The 23,185-nt window shown below is 40.6% G+C and overlaps 1 protein-coding gene across 4 annotated transcripts in view; it reads left to right on the top strand.

The window, feature by feature from the left end:
• EEIG2 (EEIG family member 2) overlaps positions 1-23,185 on the top strand; it is a 71,642-nt gene that overhangs the window by 42,534 nt on the left and 5,923 nt on the right. For 3 of the 4 annotated variants that reach the window (XM_064282471.1, XM_023547429.2, XM_010589522.3), the window contains 6 exons: positions 1,625-1,671; positions 13,812-13,915; positions 18,318-18,413; positions 18,555-18,744; positions 18,837-18,964; positions 19,763-19,832. In XM_064282471.1, coding sequence (XP_064138541.1) covers positions 1,625-1,671; positions 13,812-13,915; positions 18,318-18,413; positions 18,555-18,744; positions 18,837-18,964; positions 19,763-19,832 — 635 coding nt within the window. Of the gene's footprint in view, positions 1-1,624; positions 1,672-13,811; positions 13,916-18,317; positions 18,414-18,554; positions 18,745-18,836; positions 18,965-19,762; positions 19,833-20,339; positions 23,172-23,185 lie in introns of those variants that run through there. The other variant, XM_064282472.1, reaches the window with a different exon arrangement.

Genomic DNA, 23,185 nt, shown 5'->3' with positions numbered 1-23,185 from the left:
GGATTATCGAAGATTAAATGAAATAATACATATAAAACACTTAGCTCATGCCTGGCACATAATGGAATTTTCAGATCATGATAGTTGTTAATGTTGTCATCATTGCCATTATCATTATTATTCCCATAGGAACATGATAAAATCCTATGGCTGTTTCTTAAAAGGCAGCCAGCAACTAGAGAATCGCAGCATTTCAGAAAGTATTAGAAAAATTTTAAACCCTGCTCTATAACTGCAGCAAAGGCCAGAAGCACTGTGCTATTGGAGGCAACCAGCAGGCATCCCTTGAGGCATCAAAATGGCAAGCTGGGAGGAAACACTTCCAGGCACTTACACACCACAGGAATCTGGGAGTAAAGACAGAAACTAGATCAGTACAACCACACAGCCATACAGGATTATTACCGGTGAAGCATACTTGTTCTTTGTTTTTGTCTTTTCCACTCTGATTTTTTTGTACTGACAAGGTTTTGAACATTAAAATGACTTATAAACTATGTGCAAAGCAGTAATTTAATATTGGATATAACCATTTCAATAATGGTTTAATGCTTTCTAAATAGAAATTGTTCGGACAGAACAAGGGGATACTGAGTAGTTTCAAATAAGGAAAGGTGTGCATCAGGGTTGTATCCTTTCACCATACCTATTCAGTCTGTGTGCTGAGCACATAATCCAAGAAGCTGGACTGTATGAAGAAGAACGGGGCGTCAGGATTGGAGGAAGACTCATTAACAACCTGTGTTATGCAGATGACACAACCTTTCTTGCTGAAAGTGAAGAGGACTTGAAGCACTTACTGATGAAGATCAAAGACCACAGCCTTCAGAATGGATTACACCTCAATATAAAGAAAAGCAAAAACCCTCACAACTGGACCAGTGAGCAACATCATGATAAACGGAGAAAAGATTGAAGCTGTCAAGGATTTCATTTTACTTGGATCCACAATCAACACCCATGGAAGCAGAAGTCAAGAAATCAAAAGACACGTTACATTGGGCAAATCTGCTGCAAAGGACCTCTTCAAAGTGTCGAAAAGCAAAGATGTCACCTTGAAGACTAAGGTGCGCCTGATCCAAGCCATGGTATTTTCAGTTGCATCACGTGCATGTGAAAGCTGGACAATGAATGAGGAAGACCGAAGAAGATTTGATGCCTTTGAATTGTGTTGGTGAAGAATATTGAATATGCCACAGACTGCCAAAAGAATGACCAAATCTGTTTTGGAAGAAGTATAGCCAGAGTGCTCCTTAGAAACAAGGATGGTGAGACTGCGTCTCACATACTTGGGACGTGTTATCAGGAGAGATCAGTCCCTGAAGAAGGACATCATGCTTGGTAAAGGGTCAATGAAAGAGGAAGACCCTCAACAAGACGGATTGCCGCAGTGGCTGCAACAGTGGGCTCAAGCATAACAACGCTTGGAAGGATGGCACAGAATCAGGCAGTGATTCATCTTGTGGTACACAGGGTCACTATGACTCGGAACCAACTCGAAGGCACGTAACAACAACAAATAGAAATACTGGACTGGGTGATGTGGAGGATGCATAGATTAGCAGAACATGCCTTCTCTCAAGAGATTCTTTTTGATCAAGATATTTGTTTTTCTTACATTTAGGTTTTGATCAGTATGCAGCTGATGTCTGGTGACCCATGTTTTAAAACGTAAGTGAATACCCAATAAATGGGTTATTTCTCTGAAAATATAATAGTGATTTACTTGTTTAAAGTTTTTTACATTAATATTTTATAGTGTTTATAGTCCAATACCATTGTCTTAATCATCTAGTGCTGCTATAACAGAAATACCAGAAGTGGATGGCCTTAAAAAAGAGAAATTTATTTCTTCACGGTAAAGTAGGCTAAAAGTCCAAATTCAGGGCATCAGCTCCTGGGGAAGGCTTTCTTTCTCTGTCGGCCTTCTCGTCAATGTTCTCCCAAACTAAGAACTTCTCCACACAGAGACCCGGGTCCAAAGGATGCTGTCTGTTCCCAGCACTGCTTTCTTGGTGGTATGAGGTCCTCAACTCTCTGCTTGCTTCTCTTTCCTTTTATCTCTTGAGAGATAAAAGGTGGTGCAGGCCAAACCCCAGGAAAACTTCCTTTACATTAATTGGATCAGGGATGTGACCTGATAAGGGTGTTATACCTACAATCCCATCCTAATCTTCTTTAACATAAAATTACAATCACAAGATGGAGGACAACCACAAAATACTGGGAATCATGGTCTAACCAAGTAACTACACATATTTTTGGGGAGACATAATTCAATCCATGACAACCATGATACTAGGGAAGGGATAGTCAGACTGGCCTGACCCTCCTAGAAGTTACTATTACCTATTATCAAATGCTAATGGAGCCCTGGTGGCACAGTGGTTAAGAGCTCAGCTGCTAACCAGAAGGTCAGCAGTTCAAATCCTTGGAACTCTATAAGGCAGCTCTACTCTGTCCTATAGGGTTGCTATGAGTCAGAATTGAATCAGTGGCAACAGGCTTGGTTTTGGGTATTACCAAATGAACCCTTGACTCTCTAAATTATTTAAGCCATAGATCTTCAGGTTTTGGGTGAAATTATACAAGTTAAAATTTTTAGTTTGGCATTTGTGAACTTATTTATTTCCTCAACAAATATTTATTAAGTGCCTTACTATGTGCTAGGTCCTATTCTAGACACTAGAGAAATAGCAATGAACAAAATAGACTAGTCCTTTCCATCTTGGAGCTTGTATTTTAAGAGGAAAACAGACCAACAAACAAATATATAACATGAAAAATGGTGATTAGTGTTTAGGAGAAAAATGAAGCATCTTGATTTAAGGGCCACAGTCAGGGGGAAGTGTTGCTATTTTATGTAGAGTAGTCAGGAAAGGCCTCTGTGGTAAAAATAATATTTGATCAGAGACCTGAAGGAAGCAGGAAGCAAGCCGTAGAGATATCTGAGAGAAGAGCATTCAAGGTAGAGGGTACAAGGACAAAGGTCCTGAGGGAGGAGTGTACTTAGCATGTTTAAGCTGCAATGAGACCAGTGTGTCTAGAGCAGAGTGAATGAGAAGAGTGACAGGAGATGAGATGGGATGATAAAGACTCTTGTAGGCTATTATAATAAGGATTTCCACTTATACTCTGAGTGACATAGAAAGCTACTAAAGGGCTTTGAGCAGAAGAGTAAAATTATATGATTGCTAGGTAGCAAATAGTATATGGGAGCAATAAAGAGGGCAGAGGCAGAAGTGGGGAGATGAGTTAGGAGACTCTTCTAATAATCCAAGCAGGAGATGATGGTACCTTGAACCAGGCTGGTAGGAGCACAGAATGACGTGAAGGATTTTGGCCCGAGTAACTGGAAGGATGGTGTTTCTATTTATTGAGATTAGAAAGTCTACAAGAGGAACAAGTTGGGAGCTTTGGTTTTGAACATATTAAGTTTGAGGTCTCTATGAAACATCTAGCTGGACATGTCAAGTAGGCAGTTGGATTTATCACTGTGTAGTTGCATAGGGAAGTCCTGACTGGAGATATAAATCTGGAAATTGTGACATCATCATCATATAGATGGTAATTAAAGCCATAAGACTTGATGAAATGATGTAGGGAATGACTATAAATAGGGAAAAGGAGAGGTCAACAGACTGAGACGTGAGACACTTCATCGTGTAGAGGTTGGGAGATGGGGAAGAACCAGCAAAGGAACAACCAGTGAGATAAGAGGAGAGAACCAAAGGAGAATTCTGTCCTGAAAACTAAGTGGATAAAGTGTTCCATAAAGGAAGGAGTATTGACTATGTCGTATGCTACTGAAATAGGCCATGGAAGATTAGGACTAAGAATTGACCTTTGAATTTTGCAGTATAGAATTCTTTTAGACTGAAACTTTGTTACAGTAGCTTAAAAAGAGTCTAGAGGAGAAAAATTGGAGACGGTATAAATTCTTATGAGGAATTTTGCTGCAAAAAGGAACAGAACAATGGAGTCATAAATAAAAAGAGGATATGGGGTTGTGATGAAACTGGTTTCTTTTTTGTGGCCTTTCTGGCTCTAGGTTTGCAATTCTTCTACAAGGATTGGTCACGTCACAGTCTGCCAAGTGATTGGTCTGTTTGCTGTCTGCCTAGGCAGCTTGCAGGGATTGATCAGTTTGTTACCCACCTAAATTTCTTGTAAGGATTGGTCAGTGTGGTATCCACCTAAGAGGCTTGCAATCCACCCAGTAGGATTGGTTGGTTTATGATCTGCCCTATGGGATTGGTCAGTTTATGATCCTGCTAGGAAAGCTACCCTTGAAATTGACAAAGAGTTTTCCTATATAACTGACCAATCTCACAGAGGTTTTGCAGGGGGACTTCCTGATCAAGAACCTGGAGGGGAGTGTATCCTTTGGGGTCCCTGTATTAAAAACTTCCTAGACCCAAATAAAAGAGTTGTTATATGGGTCAAGGGCTGTAACACTGAGCTGATAACACAGAAGAGGCCCAGAAGGGGCCCAGCAGCAGAACCAGTGGCAAAAGGCTAGGAGCGGTCCAGTGGCTGAGAGAACAGTCAGGATGGCCTCGGTGGGTGAGTCAGCTCACACGATAGACGGCGGCGGTGAGAGTTAATCCACGGAGCAGAGCTGACAACCTCTGTGCAAGAGGTCACCAACAGAGCTGGGCACCTCGTAAGGGGGAAGTAGCTGCAGTCCAGGCCGGTGCAGGCAGACACCCGAACAGAGCAAGTGACAGCATGGAGGCCGAACTGGCCTGCCCTTGGCACCACAGACACCCCACCCATTCTGAGAGCTGTAACACTAAGGCCAAGAGTAGGTCAGCCCAGAGGGCTGAGAGGAGTCCTGTCCAGAGGGACCCAGAGGAGGCATGTCCTGAGAGCACCGAGAGGTTGCCTGCAGAGGCCTGGGCATACACCATACAAGGGTTGCCCATTAATTTTTCTCCTCAAGAGCTGTCATAATGCCAGCTTAACCCTGGCACTGGCCCACAGTTTTCCCAAAGCTACTGGTTGAGAGCTGGACCAGTAAGCACAGGAGGCCAGACACAGCCAAGAAAAGCCACAGAGAGAGAGCAAACAAACATGGCCATAGCACTGACCTGAGCTGATTAGAGAGAGACTCCTGTTAAGAGAAAGAAAGACACCTGCTGACACCTGTTCCATGGCGAGCCCGCCCAGTGACAGAAGTGGACGTGGGTAATTTGGGAAAAGTGAGTGGGTCCCCTTTTAAATGTAAGTGGACTCCTCTCCTGCGATGCTAAGTGGGGTATTCATGGGAGTGGAGGAAACCGGTTCACCTTAAATCTGTTCCCGTTGTTTAATGTTTGCTTTCTATAAGTAATCTGTTTTTTGTTATTTACTGTTTGCCTTCTGTAAGTAACAATGACAGCTTTCCATTGGCAGCACTTTGTAAAATGTCTTTGTGTGTGGAGCCCAATCGGATAGGATAGTAGAGTCCTTATCCTAGCAGTCTCATGACTGCTTGGGATTTAGAGTACAATCGGTGTGTATACACACACATGGACACATTTTAGGGGACAAGGAAGGTTTTTTGTTTTTTGTTTTTTTTTAAGATGGGAGAGATTATAGCAGATGTGTATACTGATGAGAATGATCCAGTAGAGAGGGAAAAATTAATGATGCTGAAGAGAAAAGGGACAATTGCTAGAACACTGTCCTTGGATTGTCAGAAGGCAAGGGATCTAGTACCCAGTTTATCCATTGTAATTGGATGACGGCAGAGAACATGGCTACAGATGCAGATACCTGGATATATAAGAAGTGGGAATGTATGGACATTCTCTTCTGATTGCTTCTGATCTCTTAGTGAAATAGGAACCAAGGTCATCATTTGAGAGCAAAGATGGGGAGGATGGAGGTGGAGGTTTGAGGAGAGAGAAAAGGGTGTACAAAAGCTCCTGAGAGAATGGGGGAGTGAACTGAGTGGGTGAATGCAGTAGGATTGCCTGTTAACAGTCTTGAAGACACTTAATAATTAAAAATGAAAGTTCATTAGATATTAGGTATCCGAGAAAAAATACATTTAGAAAAGTAAAAGATTACTTGCCTATACATCAGTTTTATGCTTTTACTAGCTCTTGCTATAACTTAGAAAGCAATGTCCATATAATTCTCTACTTACGTACTATTTATAAAGATGAAAAAATATATATTTTAATGCAAATCAATTATTGGTTAAAACTGTGCATTTTTCTATCACTTAGTCTTCCTGTACTGCCTTCCCACAAACCATAATTTCCTGGCTGCTTTCTTTATTTCCTCCTCTCTTGAGACCAAAAAATTTTTGCTGTTCTATAAAAAAATAAAAATAAATTTTTTTTTTTTTTTTATATTTGGCCTCTCAGGTAAACCTAAGTTTCCTTTCTAATAGAATCAGTTTAGGGTGAAATGAGAATATGAGAAGCAAAACTTGGTAGAAAAAAATGAATTCATCATTCCTTCTCATGGGCTTATTTATGGATACTCCCTCTCTGGCCCTTTCTCTGCCATTTTTCTCTCTACTTGTGAAACTCAGATACTGAGGATCAAGAAGCTTCAAAATATATCATCTAATATTCTACTGGCGATTGGAATGCAAAAGTTGGAAACAAAGAAGAAGGATCAGTAGTTGGAAAATATGGCCTTGGTGATAGAAACAATGCCGGAGATCGAATGATAGAATTTTGCAAGACCAATGACTTCTTCATCACAAATACCTTCTTTCACCAACATAAACGGCAACTATACACATGGACCTCGCCAGATGGAACACACAGAAACCAAATTGACTACATCCGTGGAAAGAGATGATGGAAACGCTCAATATCATCAGTCAGGACAAGGCCAGGTGCCGACTGTGGAACAGACCATCAATTGCTCATATGCAAGTTCAAGCTGAAACTGAAGAAAATCAGAGCAAGTCCACGAGAGCCAAAATATGACCTTGAGTATATCCCACCTGAATTCAGAGACCATCTCAAGAATAGATTTGACGCATTGAACACTAGTGACCGCAGACCAGACAAGTTGTGGAATGACATCAAGGACATCATCCATGAAGAAAGCAAGAGGTCACTGAAAAGACAGGAAAGAAAGAAAAGACCAAGGTGGATGTCAGGGGAGACTCTGAAACTTGCTCTTGAGCATCGAGCAGCTAAAGCAAAAGGAAGAATTGATGAAGTAAAAGAACTGAACAGAAGGCTTCAAAGGGCCTCTCGAGAAGACAAAGTATTATAATGACATGTGCAAAGAGCTGGAGATGGAAAACCAAAAGGGAAGAACACGCTCAGTGTTTTTCAAGCTGAACGAACTAAAGAAAAAATTCAAGCCTCAAGTTGCAATAGTAAAGGATTCCATGGGGAAAATATTAAATGATGCAGGAAGTATCAAAAGAAGATGGAAGGAATACACAGAGTCATTATACCAAAAAGAATTAGTTGATATTCAACCATTTCAAGAGGTGGCATATGATCAGGAACCGATGGTACCGAAGGAAGAAGTCCAAGCTGCCCTGAAAGCATTGGCGAAAAACAAGGCTCCAGGAATTGATCGAATATCAATTGAGATGTTTCAACAAACAGATACAGAGCTGGAGGTGCTCACTCGTCTATGCCAAGAAATGTGGAAGACAGCTTCCTGGCCAACTGACTGGAAAAGATCCATATTTTCGCCTATTCCCAAGAAAAGTGATCCAACCAAATGTGGAAATTATAGAACAATATCATTAATATCACATGCAAGCAAAATTCTGCTGAAGATCATTCAAAAACGGCTGCAGCAGTATATGGACAGGGAACTGCCAGAAATTCAGGCCAGATTCAGAAGAGGACGTGGAACCAAGGATATCATTGCTGATGTCAGATGGATCCTGGCTGAAAGCAGAGTATATCAGAAGGATGTTTACCTGTGTTTTATTCATTATGCAAAGACATTTGACTGTGTGGATCATAACAAACTATGGGTAACACTGCGAAGAATGGGAATTCCAGAACACTTAATTGTGCTCATGAGAAACCTTTGCATAGATCAAGAGGCAGTTGTTCGTACAGAACAAGGGGATACTGATCGGTTTAAAGTCAGGAAAGGTGTGCATCAGGGTTGTATTCTTTCACCATACCTATTTAATCTGTATGCTGAACAAATAGTACGAGAAGCTGGACTATATGAAGAAGAACGGGGCATCAGGATTGGAGGAAGACTCATTAACAACCTGCGTTATGCAGATGACACAACCTTGCTTGCTGACAGTGAAGAAGACTTGAAGCACTTACTAATGAAAATCAAAGACCACAGCCTTCAGTATGGATTACACCTCAACATAAAGAAAACAAAAATCCTCACAACTGGACCAATGAGCAACATCATGATAAACGGAGAAAAGATTGAAGTTGTCAAGGATTTCATTTTACATGGATCCACAATCAACAGCCATGGAAACAGCAGTCATGAAATCAAAAGACACATTGCATTGGGCAAATCTGCTACAAAGGACCTCTTCAAAGTGTTGAAGAGCAAAGATGTCACCCTGAAGACTAAGGTGCACCTGACCCAAGCCATGGTATTTTCAATTGCATCCTATGCATATGAAAGCTGGAGAATGAATAAGGAAGACCGAAGAAGAGTTGACGCCTTCGAATTGTGGCGTTTGCGAAGAATATTGAATATACCATGGACTGCCAAAAGAACGAGCAAACCTGTCTTAGAAGAAGTACAACCAGAATGCTCCTTAGAAGCAAGGATGGCGAGACTGCTTCTTACATACTTTGGACATGTTGTCAGGAGGAATCAGTCCCTAGAGAAGGACATCATGCTTGGCAGAGTACAGGGTCAGTGGAAAACAGGAAGGCCCTCAACGAGGTGGATTGACACAGTGGCTGCAACAATGAGCTCAAGCATAACAACGATTGTAAGGATGGCGCAGGACCGGGCAGTGTTTCGTTCTGTTGTGCATAGGGTCGCCATGAGTCGGAACCGACTCTTCGGCACCTATCAACAGCAACAACATTCTACTGTATTACCTCTATAAATGTAATATGACAATCTGAGTTCATATTTATAGAGACTTTTGTAACTCATATGAATAAAGAGAATACCTAGTCCTAAAACACACGGAAGTATTTCTGAGGAGAATCAAACCCTCAATAGTTTTTTCTTTGAATATTTGACATTCTGTACTTGTCAGTGGAAAAGAGAAACTCTAATACATCCATTTACTTACACATGCTGAGTGTGTGTTGAACAGAAAAATGTTTGAACTCAGTGTAAAAGTGAATTCTGTTTTTCAGATTATCTTTAACAGAAATCAAATATGTAAAATCATATTCTTTTAGAACTAAAAGGAACATTGTAAGCTGTCTAGTGTGTCATTTTTTTTTTCAGTGAGCCATAAAACCCTTTGCTCAAATGTATTCTCAATCCCAGTATGCAAAATCTGCTCTGGTGAGGGACAAGGAGGCAGAACACTCTCCTCTACCTACCCCTTCAAGTGTTAAAAAGCAAAGATGTCACCTTGAAGACTAAAGTGCCCCTCACCCAAGCCATGGCATTTTCAGTTGCTTCATATGCATGTGAAAACTGGATGATGAATAAGGAAGACCAGAGAAGAATTGATGCCTTTGAATTGTGGTGTTGGCAAAGAATATTGAATATACCATGGACTGCCAAAGAACGAACAAATCTGTCTTGGAAGAAGTACAGCCAGAATGCTCCTTAGAAGCAAGGATGGCAAGATTACGTCTCACATACTTTGGACATGTTGTCAGGAGGGATTAATCCCTGGAGAAGGACATCGTGCTTGGTAAAGGGTCAGTGAAAAAGAGAAAGACCCTCAGTGATAGGGATTGATGCAGCGGCTGCAACAATGGGCTCAAGCATAACAACAAGTGTGAGGATGGCGCAGGACCAGGCAGTGTTTCATTCTGTTGTGCATAGGGTCACTATGAGTCGGAACTGACTCCACGGCACCTAACAACAACAACAACAGCCTACTCCCAGACTCCCTAAGGGAGCTTCATGAAGCCGGTTTTAAAAGCTTTGGCATAATCCAAGTTCTCCTTTGACAGATGAGGAGACTAAGGCACAGAGCAGTTAGGTGACTTGACTCAGTACCTCTGTGTAGGACATAGATGTAAACAACTGCTGGAGGGATTCTGTCTACTGTTCTCTCCGCTGTTATCTGTCTTTGGATTTTTCGTGACATAAACTTTTTAAAAATTTACTAGAGAAGCTAACAAGAGTCTGTCAGATCCTTAGCATTCTCAGATTGAAATTCTGGTTTTGATATTTTATGAGCAGAAGTTCTGTGACATATAGTGTATATATTTTTTGAAATATGAATTTTAAGTTTATTATAAGCCCTGTACTTATGAAGAAGACACCTGATAATTCAACCTAACCACCTGCCTTAAACTCAGCTTTGTAGTTCTCTGCTGCTCATCAAGTATGCACTAACCCTTGTAAAGGAATGAAGATGGCTCTGAAAAGAAAGCTAAGCACTAGTACTGGTGAAGAAGAAGGATATTTTGAGACAGAAATTGTATACTATACTGAAATTTGATAATTTGGTGGTAAAGCACATCTGTTGTTGTCAGTTGCTGTCATGTCGGCTCTGTCTCATGGTGACCTTATGTATAACAGCAAAACATTGCCTGTTCCTGCTGTATCTTCAGAGTCATTGGTATGTTTGAGCCCATTGTTGCAGCTATTAAAGAAGATCTAGGGGTGATGTAACCGTCTCAAATAGCAAGGCTCTGAAGCATTCAGATTCTGGATGGAAGGATATTACCATTTGTCAAAATAATTTCATGAATATTACAGTCTTCCAATTTAATTCTTGAAACAACTCTTTGTGATGTATTATCCATATTTTTAAGTGAGGACATTGAGGCTAAGAAGTTAAGGAGATTATTTGACCACAGTCCCCTCATTGCCGTCGAGTCAATTCCAATTTACAGTGACCCTATAGGAAAGAGTAGAACTGCCCCATAGAGTTTCCAAGGAGCAGCTGGTGGATTTGAACTGCCGACCTTTTGGTTAGCAGCCGATCTTCTAGCCACTGCACCACCAGGGCTCCCCCGACCAGAGTCCCAGGAGTCAGTTATTTAGAGTAGAGTCAACAGGCCACTGGTGTTTTGATTGCCTACCACGTGCTAACATTTACCAAGCTAAATAAACCCTGCCCTGAAGGGATTCACGATTTAAGTGAGAGACAGATACACAACATGTGATGTTACTGGAGTGTAGAGAATGGGGACTGTAACAACTTTTCCTGGAGAGCCAGGGAAGTCTTCACGGAGAGGGTGACAAAGAGCTAAGTTTTAAAGAATGAATAGGAATTTGCCAAGCACAGAGGTGGGTAGAGACATTCCAGGAAGAGAAAAGAGCTTGCACAAGTTTATGGCATTGTGACAGCACAGAATATTTATGGAATGACAGGTAGGTAGTAATGTCCTTTTAGGAGGTCGTTGTTCACGTATTACCATTACTATGACATTAAAACAGAATAACCCCATCTCTTTCATTCTATAATTGAGCTGTATTAGACAGCGTTTGATAAGGGATATAGAAACATTTTCAGAACACAAGAGGTAGTAAAATAAAAAACCGGCACATCATAGGCGCTCAGTAATTCTTTATTCAACACGACTGAGCTGTCTAGGAGGACTTAGGAGGGCTGCCAAGGCCTAGGTAGGATTTAAACTCTAAATTTGCTATAATATTAATCCCTGCCGTCGATGAATTTTTTTCTGTAATGATTAGTTGCCCCAGTATTAAATCAGTTAGTGCCGGAGGCTGAAAGTATTAAGGATTGGGGTTTTTTTCAGTTTTTTTGAGATAGCAGGGCAAGGAGTGGAAAGTTGAGGGTATTGCTAGAAGTGTAGTTGACTGTGGAGTCTGATAGGGAGAAAGGGAAGAGGCCAAATGTCAGGAGTTCTGAAGGGATGGAAAGCAGTAAAAGAGGTAGGGAAATAGAGACACTGCAGTCAGGCCACATCTGGTATTAAAAGGATAAGAACCTAGACATGCAGGCATGAGTCATCTGTTGGTGAGTAACAAATATGGACTGTAGAGTCCATTCTTCATAAGTGTATTTCTTTTAAATATTAGTTTTTCTCATGGAATATTTACTGCCAAGTTTTTTTTTTTTTTTTCCTTCACCAAACTGTTTTACATTATTTAAAAATTTAGCTGTTGGTAGTTGAGGAGGTAGGTCTAAACCCGACTGTGGAGGGCCTTTTATGCCATTCTTAGGAGCTCGAGCTTTATCCCAAATGAGCTATTGAAGAATTTCAGAAGTAGAGAGTAACATGGCCAGATGCACATTTCAGAAATACCAGTGACTGTAGCATGGAAAAGAAGTAGAGAGACCCACTAGAACACTTGCAATCATCCAGGAGAACGGTTATAAAGGCCAGAGCTAAAGTAGTTGGTAGAGGGAGAGAAGAGATAGACGAGATGTTAACAGAGAGAATCTGTGGGATTTGGAAATTGACTGGATGTGGGGAAATGTGAGTAGGAATGACACAGATAATATCCAGGACTCTAGCTTTGATGCCTTTAAAGACTGCAGTGGCATTCACAGAGATAGGGGCTACAAGAAGAAAACAGTTTTGGGGAAAGAATATGGGTTTAGTTTGGGATATATTACGTTTTTTGTACTTGTAGGACAGATACTTAAAAATATCCCAGTAGGATTTACAAGTCTGGCATTTAGGAGATCCTGGGCTGGAAATGGAAACCCTGGTGGCATAGTGGTTAAGAGTTACAGCTGCTAATCAAAAGATCGGCAGCTCAGATCCACCAGGCACTCCCTGGAAATTCTATGGGGCAGTTCTACTCTGTCCTATAGGGTCACTATGAGTCAAAATCGACTCAACGGCGATGGGTTTGGTTTTTGGGGGGCTGGAAATAACCAAGTTAAATAGGTTTAATGGCAGTCTTAACTGTCCATACCCCTCAAGGACCTGAATAGCTGGAGGATACTGTTGAGATAGTCTAGAAAGAATTTAAGAATTGCCACAGAGTGAGTCAGCTTCTTGATCCCTTCGACTTGCTTGCGATTTTATCCCAGATCCAGGGGATAGCCTGTAAGATGTGGCTTTCCTCTGTAATACCAACCTTAAAAGTTTAGGGATGTTTTATAATAAAAATGCCTATGTTAAGAAAAACAAACTTGTCAGAGCTCAAACTTGCCCCTCCCTACTTCACAGCTCCCACATGGACACAGGAGCCTCAAATTAGGCAGTGAAAATATATCCATCACCTATTCCCAGAGAATCCAGCCCAGAAACAAATCTAAACAACCGGGGCCCTCTATAGACTCTCTCTGGGGCAGATGATCCTTCACAGAGTAGTAGATAAATCCGTGGGTGCTATTCAAGAAGTAAGTGGAGCCAATAAGAGATCTTAGGCACTGAAGCAGGAGGCAATGAGGTATTCTTGGCACAGCCCAAGATAAAAAGGGGCTTGGTGCCTCCATCTCTACCGTAGAGATACTTCCCTGCCTAGTCTGGGGAGTTGAGTGCTGGGAACACACGGACAGAGTCCTTCTGTCTTTTCAGGACTCCCTGGAGACAGTGTCCCTTTTGTTCCTACATTTGTTGTGCAGAAAAACTTGGTATTTTTTAAGAATTATATTCAGGTTTTGAGGAAACTCATATATTATCTGTTGATTTTTATTACTTTCACCCTGAAAGGATAACGATACCATGTACCTTACTAAAGCTGTGTACTGACTACACAACCAGTATCTAAACTATTTCAAACTTTCAGGCTCACCCATAAATCAGGTTCTCATCTTAGGAAATGTTTTTTTATAGGCCTCCTTCTACATCAATGTCTATACCAATTGCTGGTGAATCTGAATCTCTAGAAGAAGATAGAAAAGGTGGAGAAACCCTGAAAATCCATCTTGGAATAGCAGGTATGGATGTGTAAGCTTACTGTTTTTTTTTTAATTTGTGAGGAATGGTACTACTTGGCATTCTAAAATATTCCTAAAGTCCCTTCCAGATTAAAATCCTATGGGTATATGACTTGAAATGGGCCAGTAAGGAACAAGAGTTTTAATTATGCAATGTTTTTTTAAAGTGTTGTGCTCTGATTAAAAGTAACCCCCCCTCCCTACCCCCACTGAATGCATCTTCTCACCCCAGAGTTATAGTGAATGCTACAGGATTTTCCCCATTCCACATATCCACCAACTTCTGCCAGTCTGTTATCTGACTTGACTACTTACGTTTTCTTGAAGCTTCCCTCTCCCCTTGGCTCCTACCTCTCTGACTTTCCTTTTCTGGCTTCTCGAAGGTTTCTTCTTCTTCTTCCACCTTCTGCATTTCCACCTAATGACATATTGATGTTCTGCAGGATTTGGTCGCCTCTGCTTACTCTCCCTGGGCGATGTCATCTACACCCTTGGATTTAATGATCACAAAAATATAAATGTGATCATATAAATGCGAGTTACATACTTTTAATTCACAAATTTGTGTCCCCTTCAGGTCTCACTCCTGAACTCTAGGTACATATTTCCAAATGCCTTCTGGAAAGATCCACCTCATGCCACATCTTATACCAAAATCCATCATTTTCTCTTTCTCCCCGGCGAGACTCCAAGTTCTTCATGATCGGGCCTTTCTTGTCTTTGTGGGACATGTTCGATGCCAGTAGACAGTCAATGAACATTTGTTGAATGGGCATCTTCAGTTGTCTCAAATACCACATATCCAATGCAAGTCTTCCTAACTCTTCCTCCTGTGTTTTCGATCTCAGTTGATGATATTACCATCCACCCAGATCCCCAAGCCAGAAACCTTACCTTGACATACATTTCTACTTAGTAATTGAGTCCTGGCATTTGTGCCTCCTAGACATTTCTGGTGTAATGGCTAAGTGTTCGGCTGCTAACTGAAAGGTTCAGATTCACCCAGCAGCTCTGCAGGAGAAAGACCTGTCAATCTGCTCCCATAAAAGACTGTAACCTAGAAAATCCTATGGGGCAGTTCTACTCTGTCACTCAAGAGCACCTGTTAACAACAAATAGCTTTTCCTGTCAGCTGGACTATTAGGAAAACCTTCACTCCATTAACCCCAATCACCCTATTGCCAAAGTTGTCTTCCTAAAATGTAGACCTGGCCATGTCACACCGTTGCTTAAAGCCATTGAATTATTTTCTTCTTTAAACTTTTTAGCATAGCATAATAGGTCCTTCAGTAGCAGACATCTTTTCCCTCAGTCATCTACACTACTACCTTGTATGCCAACTTTACGAGTCTATCTGCATTTCCACAAAAAGGCATCCTCATCCCTCTGCCTTTCCCCACCTCATCCACCTGAGGAGTTCCTACACATCGTTTATGTCCTAAGGTTGGCCTATCTCTGAGGCTTTTCCACCATTACCAGGGAGTGATAGATGCACTGCCCCTCTGAGCTCCTAATAGCCTCTTTTCAGCTCTTGTATCTTAGTACTTGCCACATTATAACTATTTGCTTCCACTTCTAACCTCTGAGCATAGACTTTTCTTAGTTTTTTTTTTGTACCACCTATATTTTGTATGGTAGTCCCTAGGTGGCACAGTTAAGCGCTCGACTACTAACTGAAAGATTGGTGGTTTGAGTTCACCCAGAGGTGCCTCAGAGGAGGGTCCTGGCAATCTACTTCTGAAAGATCACAGCCGTTGAAAACCCTATGGAGCACAGTTCTACTCTCGCACAGAGTTGGTGGCCATTAGCCGGAACTGAATCGATAGCAACTGGTTGTTTTTATATTTTATACAATACTGGGCACATGACTTGGTAAAAGCTTAATAAATACTTATTGAGTGAATAAACTTTGAAAAACAGTAAATAAATGGATAAGTTAAAATCTGAGCCAACCCTAGAAGTAAAGTTGTAGTTGCTGGGTGCCATCAAGTCGTTTTTTGATTCATGACAAAGTAGAACTTCCCATTAGGATTTTCTTGGCTGTAATCTTTACGGAAGCAGATCACCAGGTCTTTCCAGGGTGGGTAGGTTCAAGACTCTAACCTTTCAGATAGCAGACAGCTGCTTAACTGTTGTGCCACCAGGGTTCCTTAAAGTTGTTGTTAGGTGCGATTGAGTCGGTTCCAACTCATAGTGACCCTGTGTGCAACAGAACAAAATACTGCCTGATGCCATGCCATGCTCAACAATGATCCCATCGTTGCAGTCTCTGGGTCAATCCATCTCATTGAGGGTCTTCCTCTTTTTTGCTGACCCTCTACTTTACCAAGCATGACATCCTTCTCCAGGGACTGGTACCTCCTGATAACGTGTCGGAAGTGCATGAGACAAAATCTTACCATCCTCACTTCTAAGAAGCATTCTGGCTGTACTTCTCCCAAGATTTATTTGTTTGTTTTTCTTACAGTCCATGGTATAGTCAATATTCTTTGCCAACACTATAATACAAAGTCATCAATTCTTCAGTTCTCCTTATTCATTGTCCAGCTTTCACGTGCATGTAAGGTGATTGAGAATACCATGGCTTGGGTTAGGTGCGCCTTAGTCCTCAAAGTGACATCTTTGCTTTTTAACTCTTTAAAGAGGTCTTTTGCAGCAGCTTTGCCCAATGCAATATGCTATTTGATTTCTTGACTGCTGCTTCCATAGGCGTTGATTGTGGATCCAAGTAAAATGAAATCCTTGACAACTTTAGTATTTTCTCTGTTTATCATGATGCTGCTTATTGGTCCACTTATGAGGATTTTTGTTTTCCTTATGTTGAGGTGTAATCAATACTGAAGACTGTAGTCTTTGATCTTCATCAGTAAGTACTTCAAGTTTGAATTCACCAGCTGCTCCTTGGAAACCATATGGGGCAGTTCTACTCTGTCATATAGGGTCGCTGTGAGTTGGAATGGACTCAGGTGCTCTTTGCTTTCCACATGCAAGATTGTGTCATCTGTATATCACAGGTTGTTAAAGAGTTTTCCTCCAATCCTGATGCCCCGTTTTTCTTCATATGGTGCAGCTTTTTGGATTATTTGCTCAGCATACAGATTGAATAAGTTCGGTGAAAAGATACAACCCTGACACGCACCTTTCCTTATTTTAAACCATGCAGCATCCCCTTGTTCTGTTCAAACAACTGCCTCTTGGTCTACGTACAGGTTCCTCATGAGCACAATTAAGTGTTCTGGAATTCCTATTCTTCACGATTTGTTATGATCCACATGGTCGAATGCTTCTGCATAGTTAATAAAACACAGGTAAACATCTTTCTGGTATTCTCTGCTTTCAGCCAAGATCCACCTGACATCAGCAGTGGTATCCCTCGTTCCTCATTCCTCTTCTGAATCCGGCTTGAATTTCCTTAATGTTAGCTCTATATTATTCTTGATATGAACCACCTTTTTGAGTTCAGATTTTGCTTGAGCTAACCTCTGGGTTTGGGATCACTGTAGAACATAACTAGGGATGTTGATTTGGAGTGTTTCTTACAATCTGTCCAGAAATTAAAAATCTTTGCAGAAGGGACAGCTCACAGCAGTTGCTTACTTGCTTGGCAGCATGTGTGGTTTCAACTCTGTTCAATATCATTTATAGAACTGCTGCTATAATTGTTGTATTACTCAATTGGTCTCCTTCTGCCTCTAAATTCAGAATAGTTCTAGTTTACAAATATTTCACCCTAATGAAAATGGTCACAGTTCTGCATTCTGTGGAAGAAGCCTGGTTCTGAAAATACAAAATTAATATCTGATATGTGCACGTTATCAGGAAACCCGTAGAAACAGTGTATGGCTTTGACACCACGTTTTTGTACATTTACTTTGAAGCTGAGTATCATAATCGGTTTCTTAAGAATTTTTATCCTCAGTGCCACGTTCCATGCTGTGTTGCTTTAAGCCACAAACATTGCCCAAATTATAGCCTATTACTAGCAGCCCTAACATTACTCTTTAATTTACTGCTTTGAGGGATCTTTGAGGAAGCAAGATTTCCTCACAAGCCATACTAAAAACTTGGCAATTTTGTAAGAATTTGTAAGAGTATACCTGACCAATTTTTATTAGACAAATACTAAAAAAAAATTGAGATAGTTTTATGTTATTCAAGATAGAGTGCTAGTAAATCTTACGAAAATTGCACTGGTTCTTCAGTAAACTAAGGTGTTTAATAGAATACTGTATATTTCTTGCAACATAATTGTTTCCATTGTACTGATTTAAAGGACCTCTGTCACTTCACAACTTTTTCTTGATAATGCACATGGAAAATTTTATAAAATCTGTAAATTAAAATATAAATGAACATCGACTTGTTGGCAGTAGTAGTAACATCATGTTATGATATACTGCAGATCTTTCAGCAAAAAGTGCCTCTGTTCCAGATGAACTTGGTGCCTGTGGACATTCCAGAACATCGAGCTATGCCAGCCAGCAGTCCAAAGTATCAGGTAGGTGATAATGATGAAGTTGGACTCCTTAGACCACTGTAGTTATAAAGTCGCTTGAAGCTGCTGTGGTGTGGGAGAAGAATATTAGATTGCAGGCAGTGGTTGATATTAATACTAAAACAAAGTGACTTTCCCTGACAGGCTATAGCTCGTGTCACTCTCGGTCATCCAGCTTCTCTGAGCTCAGCCACAGGAGAAATACCTCAGTGGGAAGTACATCAACAGGAATTGAAAGCATTCTAGAGCCATGTGATGAAATTGAGAAAAATACAGCTGACCCAAATCTTGATGCAACCGATAAAGAAGATACAGCACCCGAAAAACTTAACAGGTATCCTTTTGGGTTTAAAAAATAAAAACTTTGTAATTAATAAATAAATTGATGAAAAGAAGGGGAAAAAAATTAATTTTTTATTTTCAAAGACACCCAGTGAAACAAGATTCTATGGAATCTCAGCTGAAGCGAGTTGATGCCACCAGAGTGGACGCAGATGATATTGTAGAAAAGATACTACAGAGTCAAGACTTCAGCCTGGACTCCAGCACAGAAGGTGTGTAGACAACTGTTGGGTGTAGATGTACGCAGTCCACTTTGTGTGCTCCATGTGGTCAGCAGTAAAGAGGTATCGTGGTACTGACTGCTGCATATTTGTAAAATAAATTTCATGCCCTAACAATCTCAAGGTAACTTTGTATCTCATCGCTTTCTAAAAATGGATATTGAATTTATTAAAAAAAAAAAAAAAAACCTTTAGCTAAAAGAGATCAATTTTAAAGAAAGCACTGTTTCTTATATTTTTTAATTATGTGTCAGCATTACCATGTTTATATAGCTAATGATAGGTATCTGGGTCTGCTTCTGTCATAACTGTATGTAGTACTTCAAGTCAGTGAAGTAATTTGGAGTGTTGGGTGGTACGCTTGAAATGATAGTGAATAGCAGAATCCTTGGTTCCCTCCTCAGAATTCTCACTGAAACTGAAAATTTACATGCCACCCATTTGAAAGGTATAATTACTCATGCTGGCATGACTAGAAAGCACTGAACAATGGACTTGGTTTCATTATGTAACTGTTTGTAAAGAGAGATAATTAAAACTTATTTGTAGAGATTTGTAGGAAGAGCTGCCTTTATTACTGTCAGAAGAAAAAGAGCTTTAGGAAAGCTGATGAGAAATGACCGTGAGGATATCTTACCAAGGGCCTGTTTTAAAATGTGTATGTAATTTGATTTTTTTAAGCTTTGAACTTTTTTGATAAAACAAATGTCAAATGTGAATTATTATACTATGAATACTTTGGGGCAAATACATTATGTAAATAACCAACATTTTAAATGTGTATTGCAGAAGAAGGACTGAGGTTATTTGTGGGTCCTGGGGGAAGGACGACCTTTGGCAGTCATCATCTTCCAAATAGGTATGTAGTCCAAACAGCATCTGATTAAAATAAAGACTAGACCAATGTCTTTTAAAATGTTCATGAGCATGAAGGTTGCAGAGCCTTTATACGGAGGCTAGAAAACAAGTATTAGTAGTTAATAAGATGTGTAGCTCTTAGCTTTCCTTTTTCTGGGTATGTGAAATTACATTTTAAAGGTTAATTTGTTAACGTCCTTAGACGTATTTTTAGACTGTATTGGTAAAGACCAGCAGAGCGCTGGGCAGGATGCAATACAAAAAGAACCTTTAGAAGATGGTTCCCAGTCTCATGTTTTAGAAAGAGCAAAGCCTCTATAAACTTTCACCCAAAGCACAATTTTAAAAAAAAATTTTTTTAATCATTTTCAGTTAAAAAAAAAAAAGAGCAAAGCAAAATTACACTTTCAGTCAATGGTCTTATCTGTGTATGTGCAGTTACGCAGCCACTCAGCAGCATAAGCTGATATTACCCTTTTGTGTACTCTTCTTTTCTCCACTTCAATAGAATCTCACGTACATACAAAGAAAAATTATGAAAGCCAAGCATCATTTTAGTGATTCAGACTCAGATGAAAGTCACCTGCCAATTACCACTCTGATTCCCAGGACTGCAGCAGATAGTGACCACAGATGCCAAGGACATTTAGGGATTCCAGTCACTCCCGTGCCTCCTCAGCCTGAGCCCTGCCCTCCTGTGCATCCCTGGTACTCAGTATGTCCATGTGCTGTTTATGTAGAGTTCCAAACACAGCTACAGAGTAAGTCAGGGCTGCACAAGGAGGAAGCCCTTTGGACCAAGCAGTTATTTTTGTCTCAGGTTCAAAACCTAAAAGAATTGTTGATTCGTTTCTTCTACCAACACTCATCTTACTGAGTAGCTCAGATGGGTCCAGCAGTGACAGGGCCCAAGGGATACAAAAGAATATAACGACGTCTTAGTCATCTAATGCTGCTATAACAGATACCACAAGTAGATGGCTTTAACAAACAGAAGTTTATTTCTTCACAGTAAAGTAGGCTAATAGTCCAAATTCAGGGCGTCAGCTCTAGGGGAATGCTTTCCCTTTCTGTTGGTTCTGGAGAAAAGTCCTTGTCCTCAATCTTCCTGGTCGAGGAGCTTCTCAGGTGCAGGGACCCTGGGTCCAAAGGATGCGTTCTGTTCCCGGTGCTGCTTTCTTGGTAGTATAAGGTCCCCCCTCTGTTTGCTTCCCTTTCCTTTTATGTCTTGTAAGATAAAAGGTAGTGCAGGCCACACCCTAGGGAAACTCCCTTTACATAGGATGGGGGCTGTGACCTTAGTAAGGGTGTTACAATCCCACCCAAATGCTCTTTAATATAAAATTAGAATCACAAAATGGAGGACAACCACACAATACTGGGAATCATAGCCCAACCAAATTGATACACACATTTTTGGGGGGACACAATTTGATCCATGACAAATGACGAAGACCTACATCAACAACTAAAATAGAATGTGATAGGGAGGTAAAAGAGGGACACATAAACTTGCTATGAAGGAGTACTTAATTTGAGAAAGTGTTTATAGAAGATATAACACAATTTAGACCTCCATTGCCATTCATTGACTTATCCACTCATTAAATTCAGTAATTCTTTATTGGGCCAACTTGAGGGTAAGATCTCAAAAGAGGAAAGACTTCAGCTCTTACTGTCAGCTAGCTCATGGTCTAGTATGTGAGGGTGGCAAACAATACCTCATAGGTAGAATGGTCCTCATCCAAAAATAAAAAGCCAGCTTCCACTGAAAACACACTGTGTTTTTACAGCTGGTAGAAAATCTTTATCCTGCCCAGACCCAGAAACAATAGAGGGAACATTCACGTTCATTTCCTTATAACATGGACCAAGTGGTACTAAATGTCTCTTAAGTAACCTATCCCTGAGCACCTTATTCACAAATTTGCAAATTTTAAGTCTTTTAGTAGTCTGTGTAATTTCACTAATAGAAGTTAATTGATACCTGTCATATTAAAGACTAAGCTGCCATAACAAAGGACACAGAAATTAGGTGGTCAGGCTGATGGAACATCTTGACCCCAGAAGGTGATTCACTGACCCAGGTACCATTTTGTTGCTTTGCCATCGTCCTTACCTGCCTTGTCAAGTTGGATTGTTGCCACATCTATAGTAGAGCCCACAGGAAAGGGTGGAAGTCCAGGGCAGGCAATTTCCCTTTAAGTAAGTGAAGCAGAAGTTGGACACATCTCTTCCACTCACATTCCATGGGGGATACTTAGTCACATGGCCACAACTATCGACAAGGGAGTTTGGGAAATGTGGTCTCTAGCTGAGCAGCCAGCTACAACCATGAAGAAGAAATTTGCAGGACAACCACCAGTAGACTGCCACACCATGCTACTGAAGAAATAAGCCCCCTCTTCAAGATCATTATCTCTTTAAATCCACGTTAAAACCAAAAAAACATCAAACTCATTGTCATCAAGTCGATTTCGACTCATGACGACCCTATATGTTGCAGAGTAGAACTGCCTCATAGGGTTTTCTTGGCTGTAATCTTTACAGAAACAGATTGCCAGGCCTTTCTTGCACAGTAACACTGGGTAGGTTCAGGCTGCCAACCTATAGATTAATAGTCAATTGCAAGCTATTTGCACCACACAGGGACCTTTAGATTTACATTAAAAAAAAAAACCAAAAACAAAACCCACTGCTGTCGAGGGGATTCCAACTCATAGTGACCCTATAGGACAGAGTAGAACTGCCCCATAGAGTTTCCAAGGAGTGCCTGGCAGATTCAAACCACCAGCCTCATGGTTAGCAGCCGTAGCATTTAACCGCTGCGCCACAGGGTTTCCACCAGGTTTATATTACACAGGCATACCTTGCAGCACTGACCACATCTAATGACATTTACATTTTGACAAAAGAATTCTTGAACCTTCCAGGAAGGTACATTAAGACACCACACTGCTATTGCAACTAAAGACCACTGTGCAAACCCAGATATACTGCAAGTCAGCACAGGCTCTCGGATGGCAATGATTTTAGGACTTAACGGTAAACATGGGAAGAACGTATTTTTTGACGTAGTATGTTGACAGGTTAGGAATTGGGAAGCATTACTAGATTACTGTGAGAATTAGTGTGAGAAGCTCAGAGACTAGACCAGGATTTGGGAAATTTAGTCTATTAATTATTAACGTTTAATATTCCAAGTATTTTCTGTCTGTGATTCCTTTAAACCTTGTGGAAAGCAAACACAGTAGAAAAACACCTGAGGAACCATCTCTGGGGCAAAGTTACTCAGAACAATTTCAAACACCACAGCTCAAACTTCTGAAGTTTCGTTTTTTTTTTTTACCCCCC

The sequence above is a fragment of the Loxodonta africana genome, chromosome 3 (assembly GCF_030014295.1).
Source record: "Loxodonta africana isolate mLoxAfr1 chromosome 3, mLoxAfr1.hap2, whole genome shotgun sequence".
Taxonomy (NCBI): Eukaryota; Metazoa; Chordata; class Mammalia; order Proboscidea; family Elephantidae; genus Loxodonta; species Loxodonta africana.
This window is presented reverse-complemented; position numbering and strand designations above follow the sequence as displayed.